Below are 21,394 nucleotides of genomic sequence, written 5' to 3'. Positions count from 1 at the left end.
TCTCCGACAAAAGGACTCGAATGAGGTTTAAAAGGACAAATCCCAGTGGCGAACTGGTTTCAAAGAAAAGGACACATTTGTGAGTTAGCGTTACCTCAAGATAAAAATCTACTGAGATTCTGACATCACCCCCCAGAGAACTTGGCTTTTAATGGGAAGTGTGGCCGTAACAAGCTGCTTGGCCACAAAGCGTTTGAACAACTGATCGATATGCCGGTGGTTTCACGAACCAAACAGCCTTATCGTTGCATAAAAAGTCGCTCCAGTTGCTGACGTAGTTTGGAAGTAGGTCAAGCTTTTCGTGAAGCCAAGTCGCACGGTGCGCATATATGGCCTTAGCGCATTAGCATGTTAGCATGCGATTCCAAACACAGCCAAGCTGACGATGGATGTCCTCCACAGCATTCCTCCTTCACGTGACCGCTGTTTGATTTGTTGAAATGTATTTATGTATTAATCCTGGTGTGAAGGCATGTGACGTCCACGACACTTCTTTTTGTGCACTCAATAAAATCTGCTGCATTTGGCATTCCACTCGTCTTGTGTTGCTTTCTCTGCTTTTGCTCAGAGGGAAAGTCAAAGTTTCACGAACAACTGCGACAAGCTACGACATACGACTCGTTGCATTTCTCCCATTGAGCAATTTGACCTCTTACACCCTTGAGACCACCACCAGGCTGCTGGCGAAATAGGGACATGCATGTTTTTGGAATGTGGGAGGAAACCGGAGTACCCGGAGAAAACCAACGCAGGCACAAGGAGAACATCCAAACTCCACACAGGAAGGCTGGAGCTGGAATCAAAACCTGCACCTCTACACTGTGAGGCCGACGTGCTAACAGGTCGATCACCGTGCCGCCCAAAGGTAAATATATTCATTGAAAATAAACATATTGCTTGTATTTATTCTTGTTATTAATGCTATTTTAATGGTTTGTTTGTTTTCTGATGTGCAGCTGCTGAGGATGTTTTTTACAGTGCTCTTTAAAAAGTGTTGAGGAAAAGCCTGATGTATTTGTTCGAATTGGTTTGACATGACAGAGATGAGAATGAGTATGCAAAGGGTCAGTTCTTGATTATTAGTTTTTAAAAAGAGACATATTGTTGGAAAAGCGTCCGATTTCGGATTTCTTTGTTTGATAAGCATGTTGACGCAGGCCGCTGATTCCAAATGCTCCATTGACCTACTTGGAAATGCGCCGATGGTTCTGAGTTCTATTGCTTTTCCTGTCACCTGCTACTGTCAAGACACGCTTGACGGAAGTGAAAGGCGCCTTCCTTCACAACAAACGTTACAGATGTGACAAATGATGAAATTGCGTCAAAGGTAAATCTTTGAAAAATTCTAAATATTTATGCGTTGTCGTTTTTACGGCATCATGCATTGTGTTCTGTGTTAGATAGCAACAAATGTCAAGTTTGTTGAAACTCGACGACGATGTTTCAGTAACGGAAGTGTGATTTTAGCGAGTTTAACTCCAGCTGCTCACGGCGAGTAACGAGTGTGAGTCGCGAGCCAGACGACAAGAACACACTTGGACCAAAAGGCTTTCCCTTTCTTTGGGTTTGCTGTGTTGACACAAGCAAGACGGAGAAAGTCTTGAAAGCAAATCACTGGAGTCCCCTCGTGCTAGAGAATGAGAAAAAAAATCGCCTGCTATGAGAAATAAATCACTGTATTGTGAGGGTTAATTTATTATATATTCTACCAAACAAAAATCTGTCTTTTGAAGTCTCATAATAGCGTTCAATGATTGAGGAGGGCAACATTTTTTTTCATCAGCGCTACTTGGGGTCCACACACTCATTTTTAATTGGGACATTATACTGTGTGTGCATATGTCCATCCATTTTCCACCGCTTATCCGGGGCCGGGTTGAATCAATGCACAGAAGAGTTTCTTGATGTTTTTTAATGTATATAGAAAGATCCACTGCTCTTTCACCAAAAAAAAACAAACAAAACATATCTTGACTCTCCATTAATTTTGAAAATAGTTTTTTTACTGTTGCGGACCTATTGAATGATGTAATACCAGTGTTAACCACAGGATGACACATACCACACCAGCACCTCCAAGGTTGAGGCTGTAATTGTGAAGAAGAGTGTCGTGCTCTCGAGTCTCGACCACACCGGTGTCAAATGTTCACAAGAGGAACAGTTATTTTTTCCACAGCGTTGACAGTTCGTTTAAAGTGCATTGAGGAGTTAATAAATTCAAGTCCTATAAAAACATGGACGTATGCAGCGCTTGATAGTGTTAACACATGTTTATGGTTTCTTAATTGACCGTTGTGATGGACTACGTGGGGGCGGGCACACATCCAGGACCGCCTTCACCTTTCACGCGAGTGAGCCATCCGATTCATATTAATTAATTAACCATGTTATAATTTGAAAAATAAATAACGTTTGTAAATATTATTGGTTGCCCTGGTAAAAAGGAATTTGTAATAGAATTACGTGATTTCAATAGTAACGCGGTTTCTCAGGAACAACTAGATTTGTCTGAAAGTTGTTATGTGCCACTTTGTGAAGCTATTGCGTGCAACTATCAAGTTTGGGGTTACGCAGTTACTATAATTATTATTCTACTTAATGTTGTATTTACCTTAATTGTAAGATGTCCACAAGCCAGTCTTTCGTAATATCTTGTGAAATAGTCTTAAAAATGTTCTTCGCGTTGAAGAAAGTATCATGTAAACGCTATGAATATATTGTTGAAGAAAGTATCATGCAAACGCTATGAATATATTGTACGATTCCGTGTTGCCGTTTTAAAGATTAAAACTCGGTGCCATCGGGTCAGGTCATCTTCAAGCAATATGACGGCGTTCTTCAAAAGATGACTCAAGACGTATCGAATATTTCGCTGAATGACGTGTGTAGTATCATTCAACCAAATTCACCCACGTCAGTACTTGAGGTCATTGTGGACCGATACGTCTCGTACGTAGCTTTACTCGCGCTTTGGTGGAAGCTACAAGTCGTCGGCATTTTACTAACAACCACAAGAAAGGCAAACAACACGAAGAAAACATCTCTTCTCTTTTTTCCCCTCCATTTGGGCTGGCCACTTCATTAGGGACAGCGAGGAGGAGGTAGACGCGACTTTTAAAAAGAGGTTTTCGTGTTTTGTTAGTGGAAGAGGCAAACGAACGTTTGACTGAGGCACAACACAAACGCGTTTAGTTTCTTTAACTTTCTCTGATGATGGAACAATTAAATGTGCGGGTGGGCGTACAGGATGTCTTGCGAATCGCGTCTGCTTGCCACATGAGGGGACAGTCAGTCGAAAACGCTCCATTTCCAAAAGCTTAACATCGTTTCATGTTCGAAAACCGTGACTAATGAAATGGCCTGTACCTACGCATTCCCTTTTCGAATCTCTGACAATATTAGCGATATATTTTGGCTTTTATGGAAGTGATGTTTTTGCTACAGACGCTGAATGAGGAAAACGTTTAACGGGCAGAAAAGCCAAAAATATTAGGTTGAAGTGGACATAAGTACAATTGTCCACATTAGTTATGGTGACAATTGATTGTATTTTTTTTTTAACAGGAAGCAACGTTAAGCATTTTAATCCAAAATACTTGGGTGATCGTTCTGATGTATTCGGAGGTTGAAATTTCAACATTCAAATTTATCCATGAGAAGAGCAGTGTATGCAATAGAGCAGGTCCTCAATTGTTTTCTCGTGAATGTATCTGTGAAGGAGGATTTTTGAGGGGTTTGAAGAGCTCATACCTCATGAGAAAGTTCCATCAAGATGGCCGCGGCAACCATCAAGATGGCCGCCCCTTGCCGCGTTGCTCCTAGTAGTTTTGACTGCTTATGTGCCAGAGTTGCACTAGTGTGCAGAAATGTCATCCAGTATAGTTAAAAAAACAGGACTAGTAAGTAAGTAAGTTGTTCTACTTGTGCATCGAATTGTCTTACTATTGAGGACATGGAGTGTACTAGTTCACGTCCCCTCAACTGGTTAGCGAATAAATGCTCAAAAGCTTTCTATGGCAAAGCCAAGGTAAAAAATGGAAGGAGCACTCGTGACCAAGTGCCACCGCGCTCCCTCTGGCTCCCGCAGGAGATTACGAGGAGCACAGCTGCGATGGCGGCGGCGCCGGCGGACCCATGAACGGGGGTGGTGCGGGCAAGCTGGCAGACCCCAATGAGGACCCGCTGCCGGGGGTGGACACCTACAAGAACTTCAACACCATCGACTGGGTACGGGAGAAGAGCAAGGGCCGCGACAGACTCCGAGAAGTGCGTTTTGCCTTTGTTTTTTTCTCTTTTGCAGACTTTGTTGTTATGTTTTGAGTTTGTGGCTTTCCGTTTGTTTGCATGTTTGTTTAGATTCACAGCAAGAGCAAAGAGTCGCTGTGGGCTCTGCTACTCAGCATCAACGACACCTTGTCGGGATGGCTGCTCATGCTCCTGGTGGGCCTCGTGGCAGGTATGTACATCCACGTTCGTCACGTCCGTCACATACACGTGTTGGTTCACCAAGTTTTTGTTTTTGCTGCACCAGGCGCGGTGGCGGCCGCCATTGACATTACGACCCACTGGCTCACGAACATGAAAGACGGAGTCTGTCTGGTGAGCTTCTGGTTTAACCACGAGCACTGCTGCTCCACTTCCAACCAGACCACCTTTCTGGAGTGGGACCGTTGTCCACAGTGGCAGAGCTGGGCCCAGCTTATCACCGGGACCTCACAGGTACCCCCCACCCCCACCCCTTTTGTAACAGGCTTTTTTTTGGGTTCATATTCAATGAAGGAAAGGGCATTTTGCCTGCAGGCTTTCTCAACACCTCGGGCCGCATGAACTAAAACAGAATGCAAACTCGATCACCCACACAAGTGTGTGGAAAATGATCCGCAAAACCAGGAGCAAACCGGCATTATTGCCTTGCAGTTCCGTTTAGTGGCCAGATTGACAGTTTAGCATTCAGGAATGACCTATTTACCGATTTATTATTTTTTTCCAATCATTTGGTATTCAGGAAAAAAAAATCTCTGCGATTTTCTGTAGTGTGGCCAAAAAAAATAAAATAAAATAAAAAAGTGTGCACCAAAGATAGCAAACTAGTTGCTGAACAAAACTTCCGAGGCGGCACTTGGAAGCACCAACCACACAGACATTTTCATCCTTTCACAAATGGAACATCAGCTATGGCAACCGCGCACATTATTACCGGTATTATTTTTTGTTACGCCGACAACACCCGCAATTTGGGAATCAGCCTATGTGTGTGTGTGTGTGTGTGTGTGTGTGTGTGTGTGTGTGTGTGTGTGTGTGTGTGTGTGTGTGTGTGTGTGTGTGTGTGTTTGTTTGTCAGGGTGGATTTGCCTACATGGTGGACTACCTTATGTACATGTTCTGGGCTCTTCTGTTTGCCTTCCTGGCTGTGGCTTTGGTCGGGGCTTTTGGTTTGCACGCGAGCGGCTCTGGAATCCCCGAGGTGAGTTAGACTCTCTGCGACTTTCCGCTTGCATCCGTGTGCTCTGGCCTTTGTGTTTCTCAAAGCACACAAACATCAGCGTTTTCCGGCTCGGGAAGCCATTTCATGCACGCATTTAATGAGCAAAACATTCAGCACAGTCTCGTGAACTCCAGTTTTTGGCAGGGCATGCATTCAAGAACCACGCACCCACAAAGAGGTGACAACTCCCATACGCTTGTAACGTCTTAAAACACAACTCCAAATTGGGACTTAACCGTATATAATCAAACTGACGGTTTCAAAAGTGGCGCTCTGGCAGGGGTTCAAATGCAGATTCACAGCTGTCCCCCCCCCCCCCCCCCCCGCCCCCCTGTCTGCTCACTTGTGACGTTGGTCTTGCAGATCAAAACCATCCTGAGTGGTTTCATTTTCCGCGGCTTCTTGGGCAAGTGGACGCTGGTCATCAAGACGGTCACGATGGTGTTGGCCGTGTCATCCGGGCTCGCCGTAGGCAAGGAAGGGCCGCTGGTCCACGTGGCCTGCTGCTGCGCCAACGTCCTTTGTAACCATTTCACCAAATTCCGCCAGAATGAAGCCAAGCGGCGAGAGGTACCTACCGGCTCAGTAACACCGCAACAACGCGCCAGCCGTAGCTTCAGCCGTAGGTCCTTGGCAAAACGTCCCGGCGACGGCCTCCAAGACGTTTGAGAAGCTCCGCTTGCTTGTCAGAACCCGAATGAAGTTTGTGGTTGCTGCGCAGGTGCTGTCTGCGGCCGCCGCCGTGGGGGTATCGGTGGCGTTCGAAGCTCCGATCGGCGGCGTCCTGTTCAGCTTGGAGGAGGTGAGGCTCGACGACGCCTACCGTCAGCGTGAATGGGCAATGTGTGGTGTTTGCGCGCGGGTGTAAAATATATTTGTCGTGTGGGTGGGGCAGGTGAGTTACTACTTCTCCCTGAAAACTCTTTGCCGATCGTTCTTCGCCGCCCTGGTGGCCGCCTACACGCTGCACTCCATTAACCCGTTTGGCGGCAGCCGTCACGGACCGTTCGATGTGAACTTTCACGCCGACTGGCACCCGGTGGAGCTGGCACCCTTCATCCTCTTGGGGATATTCGGAGGCCTGTGGGGGGCGCTCTTCATCAAGGCCAACATTGCGTGGTGCCACACACGTGAGTGCTCCTGCGTGCCGGCGTGCTTGAGAGTTGGTAAGCACGCGCGCGTCCGTTCATCCCCCTACAGGCAAGTCGACCCGTCTGGGCCGCTGCCCGGTGACGGAGGTCCTGTTGGTGGCGGCGCTGACCTCCTTGCTGGCATTCCCAAACATCTACACCAGAATGAGCGGCGAAGAGCTCCTTTCCAAACTCTTTGATGATTGCTCGCTGTTCAACTCCTCGCTGCTTTGTGGATACCAACAGGTAGGCGTGCTCTTGGCTCGACGACTTTTTTTCTTTGGTCCTGTTTTGACTTTGTTGCGGCTGATTTGGTGCTTGCGTGCGCACTTTCTAGCCTGCCAACAACAACAACACGTCCCAAACCGGTCAGGGGAACAATGCGGCGAGTCGGCCGGCCGGAGAAGGTCTCCGCACGGCTTTGTGGCAGTTGGCGCTGGCCTTGCTCTTCAAGATGATCATCACCATCATCACTTTTGGCATCAAGGTCACACACACCCACGCGCACGTCTGCACACAGTTTGGATCCATTTCTGTCTCATTCTTGCAGAAAACATTTTTATGGGGCCAAATTGCAGTAATTTCATGGTGCGCGTTTGTCCTCTTTTCAAAACCGGTCATTCCATTGTCTGCTTTGACATTTGTTCTTGTTTTGCTTCAGAAGAGGAATTCTAAGCCATTGTTTGTCAAACTAGGGTCCCCGGGCCCATGCGGGTCCGTAAGCCGTACCTTTGGGGTCTACATAAACAAGTTGTAATGAAATGTGATATGCTGTATCATTTGAAAAAAAGTGAACACCTGCATATGTGAAGCAATAAAACAAGCATACGTTTCCTTAGAACCAATTAAAAGTTTTTATGACTGTGACATATATATATAAATATAAATATAAAAATATATAAAATATATATACCTGTATATATATTGGGTGTGATAAAACGTGGTCACCTCAAATTTTTGATTTCCCCAAAATACACATCAGTCAATCACGCTTGTCATGAAGAACAAGCCTGTGTAAATGTGTCACGGAGTACAAATCTGAAAGGTGTGCGTGTGCGCTGGGCGCAGGTTCCGTCAGGCGTGTTCATCCCCAGCATGGTGGTGGGTGCCATCGCGGGACGGCTGCTGGGCGTGGGCATGAAGCAGCTGGCCTACCACCACCACGACTGGATGCTCTCTCGAGACTGGTGCTCGCCTCACAGGGACTGCATCACGCCGGCCCTCTACGCCGTGGTGGGTGCCGCCGCGTGCCTCGGTAAGATCACCTGCCTGATCCTCTTGGTTGTGGGAAATTTCAGGACGATCTAGTGTTGGTTAAGGCTCTCTTGTACTTTTATACAATAAGCTCATGTTTTTTTTCACACTTGCCGTCGGCCACTGCTTGAGCAAGATGTTGGGAAGCATTCCCAACTCAGTGTTCCAAACTCCCAAGTCAGACGGCATACGGGCACTTCCAATATTGGTCACTAGAGTGCGCTGACGCATCACAATTGCCAGAATGCAGTCAGCATGTCGCAAGCGCAGAATACTTTGAAGGCCAAAAAGTATCCGGTGACGCTTTGAACCTTTTCGCTTTGTATGTGAGACGAAGTTGCATCAGGTTCTCCGCTCTTGCAAGACAACTCGTATGAAAAGCTTCGAAGAAAAAGTACATTGATAACAATGTTAGACAATTTTGGGCGATTAAAATACAAATGTAACCAATGCTGAGTGTTTCAAGTTATCACATGTTTTGAATGATTGTTTTTCCATGTGAAACGAGATGAAGAAAAATAAAAGTCCAATTTTTGTACATGGTACACTTCACAAATTGTTTTCAAATGTAGAAAACAATTTAATCACAAAAAAGTTTTGAAATGAAATTCTGTAGACAAGTTTGAATGTTGGCAGGTATACTGCATAGACCCTTATCTCGTTCTAGTGACATTTTTTCATTATCACCAATATTTGAGATTTCAATAGAGGGCTCCATCCTTTTAGCAATTACCCACAATGCACTGCCGGCGGCCATATTGGAGGGCTGTTATAAACAAGCCATACACGAAATCGTGTATAGCTTGTTTATAACAGCGCATGGCTTGTTTATAATTATAACAGAGCCCGCTATTGCACTGGATGGGATTTTTTTCTTGAGTTGCTCACAGTCTACTGATTTATTTATTTATTTTTTGCATGTTTCATGCACACAAAGTGAAGTGGTCCTCATTGCACAGAGTTTGTCATTGTGGCCTCAATGTATTGCCTCCTTGAGCTTTGCAGCACGTAAGGTAGCAGGTCGCTCCTAAGGCGCTCCTTCGTGTCCACAGGTGGCGTGACGCGCATGACCGTGTCCCTGGTGGTGATCATGTTTGAGGTGACGGGCAGGCGGGAGCACATCATACCACTCCTGGCCGCCACCATGACCAGCAAATGGGTCGCCGACGCTTTTGTACGGGTGGGATTCGATGAGGTGAGACTGCGTGTGTGCGTTCGAGGGGGTCAAGCTACAGTTCCGAGTTTGCCCATGTTCCTGTCAGGCGCTCATCCGTCTAAAAGGCTACCCCTTCCTGGAGCCTAAAGATGAGACTGAGCACAGCAGTTTGGCCAAGGACGTGATGAGACCCAGGAAGTCGGACCCCGCGCTGGCCGTGCTTACGCAGGACGGAATGACGCTGGGTCAGGTGGAGGTAAACGCTTACTAGAGTTGGGCGGTATTTCAGTGATACGGTATCCCCAGCGGTGTCTAAAAAAAACAAACAAATGCAGCGCACGCGGACCAAATATGATATTAAATATATTTTTTCATACCTCATACGAATGTGCAGTTGTGTTTTTAACTCAGTATTACTGTAAGTAAACAAATAGTTGGCTATGTGTCTTGGGGATTGATATTGTATTAGTCACATGAAAGCCCATAAACCCACAAGAAACGAGGGTCACGTTTGGAAATTCCCTGTTCTGATGAGACTGTGTGAGGCAGAGTGAATTTCTGAACGCGCGTCAAGATGGCGGTTGCAGCGCATCGATCAGACAAAAAACAACGACCACAATTTGGCATCTTTTTTGTCGGGTGTTAGTTCAAACGCTAACTGGCCAACACATTTCCAAGATGCGCAAGACATTTTGAAATGCTCAGAGGCTGACGATCGTTTCGAAAAAGTAAGCAAAATATGTACATTTCAGACAGGCGGCAGTCAGTGCATAGATACTAGGGGTGTTCACACGGCAAGATTTGGTCCGGTGCTACGCCGGGGCTGCCCCAGTAGAGCGTTCACACGTGCAAATTAGCTCCGGCGTAGCCCCGGAAAACAGCTTACACCGGACCAAATTTGATCCACCTCAGGGAGGTGGTTTAAAAATTTGCTCCAGAGCAAATGCTTGTTAGCGAAACAACACCGATGTAAATTTGCACGTGTGAACGCAACTGGGTTAAATTTGCTCCAGAGCAAATGCTTGTGAAGAGTTTACGTACGGCGAGAATGCGTTGCTTTCGCGCTCTGTCGGACTTCCGTCATGTGTTTGTTTAATAACGACACAAGACTTGGCTGGTAACATCTTTCCTTTTGTACGAGACTGGACTGTCTCGGAGTTGTTTGTGTAGTTTGTTGCTTTGTTGTGTGTCCACAACCCCCCGCACCCCCATATAATTTATTTTGTGATTTCCTCTCTTGATTTTCTGTTTGGCGCATTACGTATTTGCTTTTCTGAGTGTCATTGAAGTCATCGTTGATTTACGTTTTCGGGGGCGGTCACTCTCGAGCAGAAGGCACGGAGACCGAGAAGGAGAAGAACGTTCCTGTCCAGTTGTCGCTTGAGTTGTGTATACGTTTTAAAAAGAACCAACACGACAGCTCATTTGTTTTCTGTTGTTTTGCTCCGCTGCAGGAACTGCCGTGTGAACGTAAGTGGGGCTGCACCGACGCTGTGCTGGTGCAGACACGCTCAGCGGCTTTGTACGTGTGAACGCTCCACACAATTTGCTGCGGTGCAAAATATATCGCAACAAAATACATCGGTGCAGCGCCGGAGCAAATGTGTGCCGTGTGAACACCCCTATTGATAGATGAAGCATAGCTATCGATAGACAGAGCCTTCACTCTGACTGGCTGCTGCCTTGAAATGACAGGTTATAAAACGACGCGTGGCTTATTTATATCCTAGCTTGATAGCTGATGTTCTGTAACAAACTAAGCTGCGTCAAAATCGCCAAGGAATTAAATGAGTTAAGAGCGAAGACAAAGAAGAGGCTCAAGAGCGCATGCGTCGTGTGGAGTCGGGCTACAATTGAGCAAGCGAACCCAGAGCTATTGAGCATTAAAAACAACTCTTAAGCAGTCATTGAGTCACACAGCTCGACATTTTATGAACACCTTTGTCTGCTGGCCCCTCACAGTGGCGTACGGAGGGAGTCTGGCCATTTCAATGCCGTAGAGGACACGAAAATACTCAGGTTAGCTTAGCGCCAGATAGCAGCTTGACAACAAGCAAGATTTAAAATTAGTCCAAAAGGACGAAGGCTTCAGAAAAAGAAAAGGTTGGAAAAACACCCAGTGTTCTGCCGTTTGAAAGTTTTCAGCGAGGGAGCCTGGAGGTTAAAGTAAGTTATTATACCCCAAAGGTTGATGCTTTGTTGCGCTTTGGCTGAAGTTGAAACCACCCTTGAGAATATTGAGCAAAACTCTTAAAAGTGTCTGACGTTTGCTGTACTGCAATGGCAAAAGTAATTTTATTATATTTAGTATGCGTAAGTATTGAAAAGAATCAATTTCATTCGAATTATATTTTCTTTACTTCAGTGGTGTAAAGTGGTTACAAAATTTGCCATGGATATAAATAAAGTTCAGATCACTTTAAATTCGACCTTTAAATATTGTAAGAAAATAGTTGTATGTGAGCGTGAATGTTTGTCTGCTTTCTGATTTTACATTGACCCTGTGTAACCTTGTTGGTTGGCAGGCGCTGGTGAAGAGCACATGCTTCAGTGGCTTTCCTGTGGTCATCTCGCAGCAGTCCAAGAGGTTGGTGGGATTCGTTCTCCGAAGAGATCTACTCGTAGCCATAGGTGTGTGCGTGTGCATCTGTGTCTAATTTTTGTAACCGTGTGTCCACGTTGTTTTAAAAAATAAAATACCTTTGTGCTGTCTCTTCGCTCCAGATTATGCCCGTCGGCGGCAGAAGGGCGTGGTCAGTGCGTCCCAGGTGCTCTTTAGACAGGATGCCCCCAAGCAGCCCCCTAAAGCCCCGCCTCACCTCCGCCTCCGGGGTATTTTGGACCTCAGCCCCTTCACCATCTCCGACCGTATGCCCATGGGCAACACTGTCGACATCTTCCGCAAACTGGGCCTGCGACAGTGCCTTGTTACGCACAATGGGTAAGTGTGCGCTCGCGCGCAAACACATACACACACACTAATAATGTGAGTGAAGGACACGCATGCGCGCACACACACACACACACACACTCACCGACTTGGCCAATCTATGAGTATTCCGTGCCAACGGGCTTGAACGTTGTGAAATAAGAGTGCGACATTCAAAATAACTTGTGTACTTTTGCTCCTTTTGTTTCCTGTTTTTTTTGCTCTCGATTACGTTTAGGAACGGAGAACATCCATCTTTCCTCAATCATTAACAGACGGGTCCGTGTCACTGAAAGTGATTTTGAATGCATCCATACAGAACAGTAAACACCCATTACATTGCGGTTAGAACTGGAATATGACCGACATTTGGGGGGAACTTTGTTGACAGCTGTTACTGTTTTTTTGTCATGTTCGTACTTTGTCATATTTTTGTCCCTTTGCTTTTACTCTCTCTGTCAACGTGTTTAAAAGTTTATTTTTCACAAGTGGGTTTAAAGTGCCGTGAATAACATGCCGAGGTTGTATTTAAATGGGGTATTTCTATATAGTAGAAATAGTGTCGTCTTTATATGGAATTACGCTAAATGAAAAATCAATTTTCCAAAAGTATTCCAAAGTGCTGATTTTGTACCCTTCCCAACCAAACCAGGAAGCGAGCTGAGTATATTTCATTTTTGCTTGTTAATTTTCTGGTGTGGGTTACTCATACGTGAGTTGCTCCAAGCGAGGTGTTTGTAAGGCAGGCAGATGGGCGGACAGCCAGTCGGGGCTCTTAGTGTCACCATAATTCTCCCCAAACCACTTGAAATGCTTCCCTTCCAAGTCAGCGTGGTTTGGCGTGGCGCATCTAACACGTCGCCCACCCCCAATCTCCCCCCGCAAGCTTGACTTCCCATTCCAGGCCAGGCCGCAAAGGGCCTCCTGTGGTGGTACAGTGTTGTGTGGCCTGGCCTCATTGCGCTTGTCTTTTGTCTCCTGTTTGTGTGGCTGTGTGCTTAGGAGACTTCTGGGCATTATCACCAAAAAGGACATTGTAAAACACATCGCGCAGATTGCCAACAGAGATTCCTCAACTGAATGAGGCCAAACGCCCGCTTGGATTCCGTACTGCTTTTTGCGCATGTGACGATGGTGACAACGATGCACTCTGTTTGGATGTCTAAGACCAGGAGAAAAAAAGGGGGGAATTTTTTCCCCATCGTTACGTGGGAGCAGCCAGATGGAAGCCTCTGGAATATTTCACATCTGCTCCAATTTTTGTTGTTGTCGTCCTTCTTTTCGGTTCCATGTGAAGGAGTTAGCGGCCTCCTCTTCCTCCCCCTCCTCCTCCTCCTCCTTCCTCATCCATTTTGCAGAGGATTTGTGAGCAGATAGAAGAATGCGGGACGTCAGAGAAGATAAAGTTTGAGTGAGGATCCCAGTGCTTGCCCCATGGCCGTCAGTCGAGGCCAGATGGAGCGCTCCGAGTCGGGCCTGGCGGGATTCTCTGTCCGCCCCGCCTCCTTCTCGCAGGCTGCCGATGCCTCCAGTGTGAGAAAGAGACGCAGGCGTGAACAAAGCGAAGCAATCATGTCAGTTACCTCATGTCAAGATGGTTCACCCCACTAAATTATTCCTCTGTCCTCCTATGATGGCTGCCTGAATTTAGATTTTCCCCAGTTCTTTGTCGTCCCCGTGATCCAGATCACCGTACGGCAGCTCCTCCAGACTCCGACAAATATTATTCTGCGCTATTGTAACACGTCCCAGGATTAGCGGAATTCTGCGGGCTTCCTCTATGTAACCGTTTGGAATGCGAGACGCTGGTGTGGCTCGCCGCTGTTCTTTGAGTGACCCCGGCTGGACACGGCTCGCGTGCCGGGTGGAGAGGAAGTGAAAAGTCAAGAAAAGGCTCTTCTTCCACATGTGTTGAGCCGCGTGTCCCCGTGAAGGACTTGAGGCCCTGTTGCCGTGGTAACTGTTAGACTGCATTTTTTTGCAGGGGCGTCCTTATTTTCACGTTTTAGTTTTGCCTCAGAGTGCCGTTTTGAGGTAAAAAACCTTATCAAAGTGTTTCATCGAGTCGTCGTATTCTTCCACCGACAGAGTTGCTCTGTGCGTTTTATTGCTGCGTATGTTGACAAACTTAATGAAAAAGCCTTCGGGACCACTAAATGTTCTTTGAAACCGATAAAAGTCATAAATACCAATGTAGTGAAAATGAACTGCTGAAAATGAGACATTTTTGCGGTCCAACAGGATTATGGTGGTGTGGGGGAGGGGGGGGGGCTTGTGAAAATGGCTCAAATTAAAAGCCTGAACGTAATTCTTAGTTGCACAATGTTACAATGGCTTCAAGTGATTTGGTAGAGTGCTCCGACCATGTCAGGTTTGAAGGGCGTTTTCTCCAGACGCCTGAGTATTTAAAAAAAAAAAAAGCTATTTTTATTTATTTTTTTTTTGCTTTATGAATAAATTAAAAAAAATCCACAATCATCTTTGAAACAACTTGTAAGTGGTGAGCCTGGAATTTGCTGATATGCGCATTTGCTTGCCACAATGGGACAATGTTCTTGTAACGATTGTGACTTTTTCCAAATACTGTTGAGCAAGTGGGTGGGAAGAAGCCGAAACATCTTGAGAGGTCTGGCGAAGGCATGCCTTGAACCTAACAAGGTTGGCGCACTTGGCTCCAGGAGGCTGAGCCAAAAAAAAGCTGTAGAGACACGATTCAAAACTGATTCGGTATACCGTGTTCAGGCCTCTCCAGAAATATTGGAACCGCAAGATCAATTCCTTTTTTATTTTTGGTTATACTGTATCGTGAAGACATTTGGCTTTCTCATCCAAAGATGAATATCACACCAAAGTTCTGGAGTCCAGCTTTGCTTTCATGGTATTTCCATCAAGATGTGTTAAACAACTCAGGACAGATGGATTACCTTCAGTTGGAAGTCACACACTTTCAAGTGAGCAAAACTACATGATTAAACGAACGTAAAAGTGAATAACGCGGAATATTTGGTGGCGTAACTCTCACTTGCAATAACCGCATCAAGCCTGCGACCCATTGACATCGCCAGACTCTGCATACTTCATTTGAAATGCATTTCCAGGCCTTTACTGTGGCCTCTTTCAGTTCTTCTTCAGTCTCCTCCTCAGGAGGTCAAATGAGTTGAGTTAAGGTTCGGTGATTGTCTTGGCTAATGTAGGACCTTCCACTTTTTAACCCCTTGATAAAGTCCGTTGTTGTGTCAGCAGTCTTTTGAGTCATTGTTGCATGATGGGAGCTTCTCCTGATTGGTTTGGCTGCATTTTTCTGTAAATGGCCAGCTAAAATGGTTTTGTATACTTGGGAATTCATTCTGCTGCGACCGTTATGAGTTACATTATCCGTAAAGACTTTGAAAGAAGAAATATAAGATGCAAACAACTCATCAGCCAAGACAATCGGAATGCCAGATTGGATTTTGGACAGAGATGAGCTTTTAACAGCTTTGGGAAGAAAGTTTTGTGGACTGATGAGACCAAGATGAACCTCTACCGTGGAGACAGAAGATCTGCGTATGATTATTATTATTATTGTTGTTGTTGTTGTTTTTTAGATCTTTCGGAACCACAAAAACATTCTTTAACTGTCCTGAAATTTCAGGGGGGGGGGGGGGTTTAAGTGGGAGTGATTAAGAAGTTGTGGAAAAAGATGAAACCAAAAATGCAAGCATACAACTTTTGTTCAGTTTATAAGAAGAGAATGCATTCAATGTTTGTCAAAAGTGAAGAGAAATTGCCCTTGTTGGCACCGATTTTCTGACCAAATGAAAGGAACAAATGCATTTATCAAGAAACATCAAATAGTTGTGCTTGAGTCACTTGCGCGCTTGATTTGCAGACGCTCCGGAGCAGTGCCAACAACTCGTCGCAATCTCTGCGAGAAGGTATTTGTCGAGGGAGGGAAGGGGAGGGGGTGGAATGTGTTCGCCGTCTTGACGACTGACTTCCTGTGCCCGTTGACGCTTCACATGGGGCTCGAGTTACCCACCTGACTTGCTCTCACACGCGTTCTGCGCCTCCCCGGCCCCGTCTCGTTACATTGCGCTTTTCGATCTTGGAGGGCAGGTGAGGGCATTTCCGCGTTCCCATGGCCGCCGCCATTGTCTTGAGCAGCGTTACGCCGATCCGAGGAGTCACCCTACACCCCAAAGTGTCACATCCCCAGCACATGACGCGTGCGCGTGCATATTTGTGCACACGTGCGCGTGTGTTCGTGCACGCGCGCATGTGTAATGCAACCTGAGCCACTGTGCGGTGTTGCGTGGGCGCCCTCTTGGCCTCACCTGAGGTGCTTTCCCACAGCTTGACTCGCTCATGTAACGCAATGACGCCGCTGACCTTTGTTGTCAAAAGACGCCGAGGTGTCCACCTGAAGCTCCCTTTGTGTTGTCTCGATTCTCCACGGGGGCGCTCTCCTTCCTCTCATCTTGCTAAATAAGCGACGTTTGTTAAGTGCAGTAAAAAGCACAAATAGAAGTAAAAATACAAGCACCGTATTGGCCCGAATACAAGACGGTGTTTTTTTGCATTGAAACAAGACTGAAAAAGTGGGGGTCGTCTTATATTCGGGGTCTAGACATGATACCCATTCATGACGCTAGATGACGCCAGATACCATTGAAGCAAATGCTGAACTTGACTCCCCAGGCCAAAGCGAACCCCTGTCACAAAGAATAAAAATAAAAACAGCAGTAGCACGAAGAAGAAAAATTAAAAATAGCGGTAAGAAAGAAAAGAGAAGAAAATAACAGAAGAGATAACATAAAATGGAGAAACGTAGCGACAATCTGGAGAAAAGTGGGTCGAAGATCGGCCACGTTAACCGGCAGCTGAGGAGAAGTTATGTCATTTACATTTCAAAAACCAGAAGCCATTAATTTACGAATGTGATTGCATTTTAGTTTCCATATTTAAATGTTCAGATATTAAGATTTGAATGAGGCAAAATAACATGCTTTTTCTCTCAAATATATTGTTAGAATCATTTGTTTCAGATGTACTGTAATTATTTCCTGTATAAAAATAAATTTGGTGTTCAAAAAGTCTTTTTTTCAAACTTGAGTCTTGAAAAGGGGGATTGTCTTATAATCAGGGCCATCTTATATTCAGGCTAATACGATACTGGTTTAACTCCTTCAAGGCTCGTGCTCCAAGCTAAGCCGGCTGTTAGCGGCTTTGGCATCGTGTGTTGCATTGTGGGACTTCCGGGTTGAGTGAACGCTGGCGCGTTTTGGCTGCCGCTGCTCTCCCACAAACTTTTGTGTTTTTACGGTGTTTTTACGCTCGATTGTTTTACTGTTTCGCACGGAATCACTATCATCATCTCAGTCATTCCACTCCAGCCCCCATCCACGCCTGCCTCGCACTCTCAACCATCTTCGGCTGTTTCGTCCCGGCGTCTCAGCGTCCTACCTGTCAACCTGTCGCTCCTCCATCGACCTGTCAAGGGTCTGCTCCAGTACTCGGTGGCTGAGCTCCTTAGGCTCCGCTTCCAATGGCTGGGCCCTCCTCCTGCTCTACACCTGCTCCCGGACATCGTTCGCTTTCCTTCCCGGAAATACATTCATCGTGGGTGTCGTCGGGGCTTCTGCCTCAACCGATCCAACACCATCACCTCCTTCTGGTCTTCCTCCCGTCGGCCATCCAGAAACGCCGGCCGATCCATCGACCATCGTGCGTTAGCCGGCTTGGCTAGGTCGGCTAAAGGTCCCCGCAGCAGCGAGACTGCCGCCGTCAACTTCGGGCTACTTAACATCCGTTCGCTTACTGGGAAGGGTAATCTCATTCAAGATATCCTCACGGACCGTAAGCTTGACATTCTTTGCTTAAATGAAACCTGGCAAACTCCCGGGGACTTCTCACAGCTGAACGATTCCACTCCCCCGGGATTTGTTTACATTTCCAAGCCCCGCGATTTTGGTCGCAGAGGAGGTAGTATACCGCGAGAAGTGGAAAGTACTTCCGGTTTCTCTCCCTCCATTTTCCTCCTTCGAATGCCTTGCCTGTCAAATATCCGGATCCATTCCCACGATTATTGCCACAGTGTACCGCTCCCCCAAACCCCACCGCGACTTCTTAAATGAAGTGTCTGCTGTCCTCACCCATCTCTCCTCTCTGTCACCAAATGTAATAATCCTGGGAGATTTTAACATACATATGGACAACACTGCTCTTCCTCTCACCATTGACTTCACTTCATCAATTAACAGTTTTGGTTTTGATCAATTTGTAGATTTTCCCACACACATCAAAGGTCACACCCTGGATCTGATCTGCTGCTCTGGTATTTCCCCCTCCAACTGTACTGCTGACGAACTTCCAATAACGGACCACTTCCTTATCTCATTCAACATTACGCTCCAGCTCTCAACTGCCAAATCACCCCGGACCATCGTTTACCGTAATATTAAAGACATTAACATTGACTCTCTCACTGCATGGCTGACCACCCTGACTCCGGACATTGATTCCACTCCTGATGATTTGGTTTTCCGATATAACTCTGGTCTCATCAGCATCCTCAATACGCTCGCCCCTGTCAAGTCCCGCTCTGTCCTTTTTACTCGGTCTGCCCCTTGGTTCACCCCTCATCTCCGTTCCATGAAATCCCAAACCCGGCAGCTTGAGAGACTTTATAGGAAAACCGGCCTCACTGCTCACAAGGACATCTATGCAGCTCAACTATCCCTCTACAAGGATTCCATCTCTCAAGCAAAATCACATTACTACTCTGGACTCATCTGCTCCAATGCTGGAAATACAAAGACTCTCTTTTCCCTTTGGAACAGAATCACTCAACCCCCTGACTCCCTACCACCTCACTTTTATTCTCGTGACACCTGCAACGCACTTCTCTTCTTTTTCAACGAAAAAATCAACAGAATCCACCAGCATCTGGGCTCCTCTGTACCTTTCCCCTCCTCTGACCTTCTCACCCCTTGCAAACTGTTCTCTTCTTTTGAACTCCCCCATCTCTCATTAATTTCAGACCTCATCATTAAATTCAAGACTTCCTCCTGTCAGCTCGATCCCCTCCCCACAGTTCTGGTCAAATCCTGCCTACCCTCTCTGCTTCCCTTCATCTCAGCCATTATCCATTCCTCTCTGTCGACTGGAATTGTTCCTGTGCTCTTCAAAACTGCAGCTGTCACCCCAATCCTGAAAAAACCCGGTTCAGATCCCAATGACTTCAATAACCTACGCCCCATTTCCCATCTTCCCTTCATTTCGAAAATTCTGGAGAAAACTGTCGCCTCTCAGCTCCACTCCAACCTCACCGACAATAGTCTTTATGAACAATTCCAGTCCGGCTTCCGTCCCCGTCACAGTACTGAAACAGCCCTCATAAAAATCACAAACGATCTTCTCATGGCAGCAGACTCTGGCCTAATCTCCATCCTCATCCTCCTTGACCTGAGTGCAGCCTTCGACACAATCTCTCACCCCATCCTCCTCAACAGACTCTCTACCATAGGCATCACCAACACCCCTCTACGTTGGTTCCACTCATATCTCACTGGCCGCTCTCAGTTCATTCAACTTGATTCTTTTACTTCACAATCCCTCCCCGTCTCTTCTGGTGTTCCCCAGGGTTCTGTCCTAGGTCCGCTCCTTTTCATTGTCTACCTCCTTTCGCTCTGAAACATTTTCCGCAAATTTGGCTTACACTTTCACTGCTTTGCGGATGACACCCAGCTCTACCTCTCCAGCAAACCCGACGCTTCTCTCCCACACTCATCCCTCTCTCACTGTCTCTCAGAAATCAAATCTTGGTTCACCCATAATTTCCTCAAGCTAAACGGCAATAAAACTGAACTCCTACTCGTCGGTACCAAATCCACTCTAAACAAAGCCGACAGTTTCTCCATCATAATTGATAATGCCACTATATCTCCTTCCCCCCAGGTGAAGAGTCTGGGTGTCATCCTTGACAGTTCACTATCCTTTCACTCCCACATCAATAACATTACCCGGTCCGCTCATTTCCACCTTCGCAATATAAACCGCCTCCGTCCCTCACTCACTCCTCACACCACTGCTATCCTTGTTCACAGTCTCGTCACTTCCCGTATTGACTACTGTAACTCACTCCTCTTCGGTGTCCATCAAAAATTCCTCCATAAACTTCAACTTGTTCAGAATTCAGCAGCCCGGATCATCACGAGAACCCCCTCCTTCCATCATATCACCCCCATCCTCCGACAGCTCCACTGGCTTCCTGTCAAACTTAGAATCAACTTCAAATTACTTCTCTATACATTCAAAGCCATCCATAACCTTGCGCCCCCCTATCTGTCAGATCTTCAAATCTCCATTCCCTCTCGCTCACTCAGGTCCTCATCCTCCCTCCACCTTTTTCTACCCTCTGCCCGTCTCAGTACAATGGGGTGCAGAGCCTTCAGTCGCTCTGCCCCCACACTCTGAAACTCACTTCCTCCCAACATTCGTAATATTGACTCTCTTTCCATATTCAAAACCCACCTATTCAGACTTGCCTACCCGCCTTAAATCTTTCTTTCTTTGTCTATTATTTTATCTGTGTTTTACTATTGCTCTTGGTTGTACAGTGTCCTTCAGTGTTATGAAAGGCGCTTGCAAATGTGATGTATTATTATTATTATTATTATTAAAAAAAAGGACTGATTCTGATGTGTACATGAGAAGAAAAGCAAAATGTCATTTTAACAGTTTTACCGATCCAGCGGCGAAACGCAAAACGGCCGAGTCCAGGTCACCTGAAATCATTTTGAGTTCCACGGGGAAGCTCGTTGCTTGTGATGACAAGAAGTTGAAGTCTTTCAAGGGAGCGGGCATGAGATGCTCCCTTGATTGGAAACTGCGTCGAAGGTCTTCATGACCGGCGCCCTTGCTAGCTTGCGTGCGTGCGCGTTCCCAGGCGCTTTTGGCTCGAGCTTCCTGCAACCATGCCTTTTGTGGCTCCATGAGGAGCGGGGGAGGCTTTTCAAAGACCTTATCGAGCCCTCAGTAATGCTCGAGGCTTTATTGCATTGTTTTAAGTGCCCTGCCAGGGATTGCGATAGCATGACGATAGCGCAACTCCCACTGCTTTTGCAATGGCCGGTAGTCGGGCCAGTAGGGCCGCAACCTAAGTATTGTTGTGTGGCTTTCAGCCCCCGAATCTCGCCTGGCCCCGCTTAGTCTCTTCAGGATGTTTTGGGATCTGTGTGTGTATGTGTGTGCGCGCGCGCGCATGCACTTTGTAAGAGTCATTTCCTGATTGGCTTGAAGGAAAACAGTGCAAAGCAGCTAATAATAATAACGTGGCAGCGCTGGCCGCTGTTGATAAATGACGAGGTGGGTGAGAATGAGAGATGGTGGGGACAACGGCTTAAGAGGGAAAAGAATGCCGCTCGGAGGTGACTGGGCGCGGGATGGGTGGCGAAGGT

General features: G+C 46.5%; 1 protein-coding gene across 2 annotated transcripts; it reads left to right on the top strand.

The window, feature by feature from the left end:
* The first annotated feature begins 1,263 nt into the window (after positions 1-1,263).
* clcn5b (Cl-/H+ antiporter 5b) lies at positions 1,264-17,032 on the top strand. 2 transcript variants are annotated; one of them, XM_086101993.1, is made up of 16 exons: positions 1,264-1,327; positions 4,088-4,266; positions 4,357-4,456; positions 4,532-4,719; positions 5,342-5,464; positions 5,849-6,055; positions 6,207-6,287; positions 6,381-6,615; positions 6,686-6,861; positions 6,953-7,102; positions 7,684-7,870; positions 8,922-9,064; positions 9,132-9,281; positions 11,551-11,656; positions 11,750-11,966; positions 12,957-17,032. In XM_086101993.1, the coding sequence occupies exons 2-16, from the start codon at positions 4,135-4,137 to the stop codon at positions 13,036-13,038; spliced, it is 2,277 nt and encodes a 758-aa protein (XP_085958119.1). In that variant the 5' UTR covers positions 1,264-1,327; positions 4,088-4,134; the 3' UTR covers positions 13,039-17,032. The 2 variants fall into 2 exon arrangements, with proteins under 2 accessions (XP_085958119.1, XP_085958128.1); XM_086102002.1 differs by lacking the exon at positions 12,957-17,032 and having other exon boundaries at positions 11,551-11,612; positions 11,750-11,927.
* Positions 17,033-21,394: the final 4,362 nt, after the last annotated feature.

This window comes from Hippocampus guttulatus, chromosome 2, assembly GCF_054856545.1.
Source record: "Hippocampus guttulatus isolate MCC_2025c chromosome 2, RoL_Hgut_1.0, whole genome shotgun sequence".
NCBI classification, from domain to species: Eukaryota; Metazoa; Chordata; class Actinopteri; order Syngnathiformes; family Syngnathidae; genus Hippocampus; species Hippocampus guttulatus.
The sequence above is the reverse complement of the archived record's forward strand: the minus strand, read 5'-3'. Positions and strand labels throughout refer to the sequence as shown.

What these genes read in the sequence shown, in the direction of transcription:
- clcn5b (XM_086101993.1), top strand. Translation starts at nt 4,135, where the DNA reads ATGAACGGGGGTGGTGCGGGCAAGCTGGCAGACCCCAATGAGGACCCG. An exon ending in CCTGGTGGGCCTCGTGGCAG is followed by an intron (nt 4,457 to 4,531) that starts GTATGTACATCC and finishes TTGCTGCACCAG; the next exon opens with GCGCGGTGGCGGCCGCCATT. An exon ending in TGCTTTGTGGATACCAACAG is followed by an intron (nt 6,862 to 6,952) that starts GTAGGCGTGCTC and finishes CGCACTTTCTAG; the next exon opens with CCTGCCAACAACAACAACAC.